Source organism: Tupaia chinensis, unplaced genomic scaffold (genome assembly GCF_000334495.1).
Source record: "Tupaia chinensis unplaced genomic scaffold, TupChi_1.0 Scaffold141469_1, whole genome shotgun sequence".
Lineage (NCBI taxonomy): Eukaryota > Metazoa > Chordata > Mammalia > Scandentia > Tupaiidae > Tupaia > Tupaia belangeri.
Window position 1 is genome coordinate 277,180 of NW_006201331.1, and position 5,888 is coordinate 283,067.

The 5,888-nt window shown below is 57.5% G+C and overlaps 1 protein-coding gene across 1 annotated transcript in view; it reads left to right on the forward strand.

Moving 5' to 3' along the window:
* TAMALIN (trafficking regulator and scaffold protein tamalin) overlaps positions 1 to 5,785 on the forward strand; it is a 7,799-nt gene extending 2,014 nt beyond the window's left edge. The window contains exons 2-8 of the mRNA XM_014581968.2: positions 1,357 to 1,447; positions 1,709 to 1,950; positions 3,543 to 3,597; positions 3,698 to 3,800; positions 5,015 to 5,108; positions 5,209 to 5,275; positions 5,485 to 5,785. Of these exons, the coding sequence (XP_014437454.1) occupies positions 1,357 to 1,447; positions 1,709 to 1,950; positions 3,543 to 3,597; positions 3,698 to 3,800; positions 5,015 to 5,108; positions 5,209 to 5,275; positions 5,485 to 5,559 (727 nt within the window). The 3' untranslated portion in view covers positions 5,560 to 5,785. The remainder of the gene's footprint in view (positions 1 to 1,356; positions 1,448 to 1,708; positions 1,951 to 3,542; positions 3,598 to 3,697; positions 3,801 to 5,014; positions 5,109 to 5,208; positions 5,276 to 5,484) is intronic.
* Positions 5,786 to 5,888: the final 103 nt, after the last annotated feature.

The window sequence follows — 5,888 nt, forward strand, 5'->3', positions numbered from 1 at the left end:
GGCATCCTGTCCTGGGGGCCACTGAGTCCCCCACCTTCTCCAGCCCACGGACCCCCATCGGCTCCGCTCAGCACTCTCAGAGTGTGCCTCCCCCACCCCCGGCCCCCGCCTCCATACCGCCCCCAATCCCAGTGGCTCTCAACTTCGCTCCAGTCGCCTTCCCTGACTCCGCCCCAGCAGCCCCTTCTCCTACTCTCTCCATCTGGCTTTCTGTCCCCCACTTATGTCCCGCCTCCCCGAATCCAGGTGTCTCGAATCCCCTAGAACCCCTCGCCTGGATTCTCCAGTGAGAGAGGGAGGGCTAAAGATGGGACCCGCGATCGCACGAAACAAGTTGAGGGTCCGAGAGCCCTGTGTGTGTATGGGGGGTGTCGGCGGCCGGGCCGTGTGCGTTCTCATGCTGAGAAAGTGCGTGGGGTCGCCGCTGACTCCGTGGAGCACACCCTTCCCAAGGGACTCTCGGAAACCTGGGCTCTGAGCCGGCCGCCATGCCTCGTGTCTAACGTGCAGGGTCCCAGGGCCACCACTCTTGGACTTCAGACGGGACCGGACGCAGAGGGAGGGGTCACAGGGCGCCCGCGGGGCAGGAAGGATGCAGGCCGCACCCGCCCCCTGAGTCTCCGCTCCGCCAGTCTCTTCCTCTGGCCAGAGAGGACCTGAGCGCAAAGAAGCAGGACCCAAGGTCCAGGTTGAGGAGAGGGAGCTGGTGGCCTTTCCCGGCTCAGCCCCCCTCCTCCTCCTCCCGGCCCCCAGCTTCCACCCCCCCACACAATGAACAGCTTGTTGAGAATTTGCATTTTATGAAAATCTGGTAGAAAGACAAAGGGGTCTCTCTGTGCTGCCAGCCCTTCCTCCTTGGCCCGTTTGGGAACTGTCCCCACCCTGAGGCTAATCTGGTTCTGGAGGAAGCGGGCCCCCTTCTCCTCCTTGCCTTGGGGCAGCTTGAGGAGAGGGTTAACTAGAGCGCAGACCAGGAAGGCTGTGTGGGGGCATGGGGAAAGGACTGGACTTTGTGGGCACCATCCAAGGACCACCATGTAGGGAGGATGGCTGCTGTTAGGTTATCAAGGCTCCTGGGCAGGCGGGAACCTTCAGCTCTGTCACCCCTTCCTGCAAAAGGAACCCCAGGCTCTCCTCGTAAGCGCAGTGAGGCTTCTGACAAGTTTGACATTGGAGGTTTTTTGTCCCAGCAAGAAACAAGTTATGTATGAGACTGTGAAGAGACCCAGATGCAGGTGGGCACAGCACAGTGAGGGCTGGTGGGGGCCACTCACGGCTGGTATCTACAGCTGGCCCCTGAAACAGCTGTACTTTTGGAGACTTGGCACCTCTGTCCTTTGCTCTTCCATTTTCCAGGCCCAGGCCCCTGACCCCACCACTCTCCAGCCACTGGCTGTGGCTGAGAAATGAGGTAGATCTGACTGCTAGGTGGTACCTGGAGGGCATGGTAAGAGGGCCCAGGGCCCTGTGCCCTTCTTCCAGTCCCACCTGGTAAGAGCCTGGCCACAGCTTTCTGGGTCTGGAAGGCCTGAGCTCCTTCGGACAGCCTGGAGACCATTGTAGAGCATTGACCCACCCTGCCCCCATGCCTGGAAACCAGTGAGAAGCTTAGAGGTTCACGCACCTGGAAGCAGGAGGACGGTTGTGTGCCTGAAGTCTCAGGTGTGGGGGTACAGCCCAAGAGAAAGCTCAGGAGTGATTCTAAAAGCACACTCAACCAATAGTTACCCCAGCACCAAAGCAGGTCCGTGGAGTTGGGAAGGGACAGAGAGATAAGCAGAAGTGGGATGCTGTGTCCAGAGCAGAAGCCCAGGGGAGGGGCCTTCCAGAGAAGGGCTCTCAGCATCTGCTCGAGGATACGCCCTCACCTGCTTCTTCCGACTCTCTTCTTTCCGCCCAGGGCTCAGGATTCCGCTGGAAGAATCTCAGCCAGAGTCCTGAACAGCAGCGGTGACACAGCTGCAACCCTCCAAGCCCTGCCACAGTCCAAAAGACTAAGGTGCTGGGGTGAGGGGGAGCCATCCCAACCCAGCCATGGGGAGTTATTCTCCATCCTTTAATGTGCTTTCCCACTGGGGGTAAGGGGCAGGTGGAGATGTGGGCTGTGAAGAGTAGCAGAGAGAGGAGGTGGGAACTTTTGAGTCATTAGGTGCTTCTCAGCCCACCCCCAGTCCCTACCACCCCCATCCCCCCTCCTTGGGGAGATCTGGATCAAGCAGAGTTAGGAGTGAGGGAGTGGAAGTCTGTGGGGAATGTCCTAAGTCAGACCTCTGGGCTCCCCTGAGCCTCCCAGCCTCAGCAAATGCATGGACCAGATCTTAGTGGAGCCAGGTCCAGCTGTTCGGACAGGCTACCCTGCCTCCAGAATCTCAGTGCTGTGCTGGTTCGGTCCTCCAACAGCCCCTTTCAGAAGAATCTGCGTGATGGGCAGACATAGGTGCTAGTCCCAGGACCTGGGACCTGACAGTGTCTGCTTCCTCTAAAATGGATCAGCAGACTCTAGGGCCTGCTGGTCAGTCTGGCCTGTTTGGCCTTTGACCTTAGAATCAATTTTATATCTGTGAAGGGTATTAAGAGTGAAAACAAGAACAATATATAATAGAGGCCAGATAGGACCCGCAAAAAAAGCCTAAAATATATACCGTCTGGCCCTTTGCAGAAGTTTTGCTGCCCTTCCAGAAAAGCAGAGAGCATTGGTGTAGACACAGAACTTCAGTCACTGGGCCCTCCCCTTCCCCTCCCCACCCCCATGCATACTGGGGGAGAGGCCTGCTGTTCAGAGTAGGAGGGGCTGCCCAGCATTTGGGGGAGTGTGTAGGTGGGGCTGGAGCACAGGGGCCTGGTGTCCGGAGTCTGAGGCTGTGAGACTGGAAGGGGCCTTTGGAGGCTGTTGTAACTCTGCTTCTGGCTGGGCGGGAAGGAAGGAGGTGGGGGTGGGCAGAGGAAACTGGGCTCCCCCAGCAGGCGAGGACCTGGAGCAGCTCCAGACCATTGTGTCCAGTCGGCAGGCCTTCAGTACAGGCCTTCAGTGCGGGAAGGGGCGGCCTGGAGACTCCCCTCCCCCCCAGCCTTCACATCTGGTGGGCTGGCCCCACCACAGCTGGGAGGAGCAGCTGTGGTCTGTGCTCAGCCTCGTGACTGGCCTCTGGGGGTGGGGCCTGTCCTCTCCCCAAAGCAGAGGAGGCTCCAGCCTGGGGCCGAATTTGGGGCCTCAGCTACTCAGTAAGTGGTATTCTGGGGCTCACTAAAAAGCTGGGGTGTGGCAGAAAGACTCCGCTAGCCCACCCCTGTGGGGGACAGCCATTTTGGGGGCCTCCTTCCCCCACACCAAAGGCTGGGCTGATTATGTGTGGCTCCATGATGTGGAGTTCATTTGGCGATGGGAAGGACATTCCGCCATTCTGTGATGAGGGTGAGCTGTCATTGGAGACTGGGAGTCCTGCTGGGAGGCCTAGACCAGACTCCAGCATCCGTGGACACCCAAGTTATGAACCTGCCATGGTCCTTTTACTCCGAATCGTCTTGACCCCTTTCTCTTGCAGGAAAGTGCTGACTTTGGAGAAGGAGGATAACCAGACCTTTGGCTTTGAGATTCAGGTGGGAGAAATAGGGTACAGAGAGCTGAGGGTTTGGGAGGCCAGGCTGAGGGATGGGTGGACCCAGTGACTCCTAGGCTGAGTCCCCTGGTCTGTTACAGACTTACGGCCTCCACCACCGGGAGGAGCAGCGCGTGGAGATGGTGACTTTCGTCTGCCGAGTTCATGAATCCAGCCCTGCCCAGCTGGCTGGGCTTACACCAGGTGGGGCCCGAGCCCAGGACACAGGGCTCTGGGAGGAGGTATGAATAGTCCCAAGCAGAGGGGGTAAAAAATCTCCCCTGAAATGAGTTCTCCTTACTCCTCCTACATTGAGGGGGCTAGAAAGAAGAATAAATGGAACCCAAGCTATGGATCCAGGCAAATTCGCCGCTTACTATGTGATCTGGTGCAGTACCGTCTGCAGAATGGGGGCAATAAGATGAACTCACATCATGGCGTGGAGAGGGGGCTCCTGGGCGCAGAGTTAGTGCCTGGTAAACGGTGGATGTTGCTACTGCTGTTCTGCTTCCTCCTGGCAATCTGGCCATCGGGCATGGGCAGGAGTGGAGAAGTAACGATTTTCATCCCCAATGTCTGCTTGATATTAGGGATCAGGACCTACCCTGCCCCACCTGGCCCAGCTCTGGGGTGCCTGTATTACTTCCTCTATAAAGGAAATGATGCCTCCAGTAGATGAGCCCTAGGAACGAGGTCACAGGTTCCAGGAGGGGGCAGCCTGGGACTGCATGAATTGAACCCCCGGTTTTGTATCACCATTTTTATCCTTAAGCTCTTACCTCCTTGCTCACTTACCAGCAGCGCTGGCAGCCAAGTGGTGTGTGGCAACTTTGCTAAGTTGTTTCACATTCGCTTCCTTCTCCATCATCCCTGTGTAGCCACAGCAGGGATCCATACTTCCTTCCTACAGGGAAGGAGTCCTTAGAGACACAGCACACCCTCTGCACATGGTATCAGGCACGAGCCTCTCAAGCCTGGGGCAGTGTCAGTTCCCAGCTGGGTACTATGCACCTCGCCTCCTTCTCATCGTAACTGTCTCATGACAGGTGTGGCAGGACAGAAAAAGTCAACCCTGGGGGAGCCCAGGGAGCCTTTGAGGACAGAGATCCTGAGAGTCACCTGAGGGTCTGGGTGGCTGAGGGGCCAGCTCCACTGAGGTCTGAGGCCCCAGCTCAGGTGCTGGGCAGTGACAAGCTGGTAGTCACTGTGGGCCAGGAAGGGCAGCTTCTGTGAGTATGAGTTCTGGATGGGGGAAGAGATATTAGAGGAGGTTTCCCCAGAACTGTGAGGAGTCAGGGGAGGGAGTTCAATATTCCTCGGGGTTATTATCCCTCCCCATTCTGGCTAAGGTAGGGAGCTAGAATTCTCCCATCATGCCCCAGGGAGCAATCACTGACCCACTCCCCTCTGCCTGGCAGGGGATACCATCGCCAGTGTCAATGGCTTGAATGTGGAAGGTATCCGGCATCGGGAGATTGTCGACATCATTAAGGCGTCTGGGAACGTGCTCAGGTATGTCTCGTGTCTGGTGCCGGAGGATTCGTGAGCTCAGCTTCTGGGTGTTTCCTCAGCCTGCAGGCTCACACAGCCTTTAATGCCCCCACTTCCTCAGACTGGAGACTCTGTATGGGACAGCCATCCGAAAGGTGGAGCTGGAGGCTCGTCTGCAGTACCTGAAGGTAAGGGGGCCCAGATAATGTCTAGCCTACACCCTCCTCTTCCCCAGCCCCTGCCCTTTAAGTGCCACACGTTTTTAAAGAGGGGGAGGGTCACGTATCTGTCTGAACCTGAAGTTTCTTCTGTCTACTCCCTGATCCTTTGGTGCGCACCCACATTCGGCTAGTTTCTTGCTAGCTCCTGACAGTGGGGTGGGGGCTGTTTCTTGCAGCAAACCTTGTATGAGAAGTGGGGAGAATACCGGTCCCTCATGGTGCAGGAGCAGCGGCTGGTGCACGGTGAGTAGAACGCTGTGAAGGGCCCTGACTCCCACAGATACCCAGCCCTGCTTCCCCTCCCCACGGTGAAGGAAGGCTGGCTGAGCTCCTATTGGTCCCAGTATGCCAGGGGCTGATGCACACACAAATTAAATGTTCTCACAGTAGCCATCAGAAGGCCCGGATTAGGTACTGCGTCCTCTCTTTGCAGAGAGGACCCACCCCACCCCACCCCCAAGGCCTCAACGAGCGCTATTCAGTCTTTTCCATGGCCCTTGGGTCCTAAACGGTCCTCGTGAGCATTTGGGTAGTTATTCCTGAGATATAGAGGCGTAAAGTTGGGGGGCGGGGGAGGTGC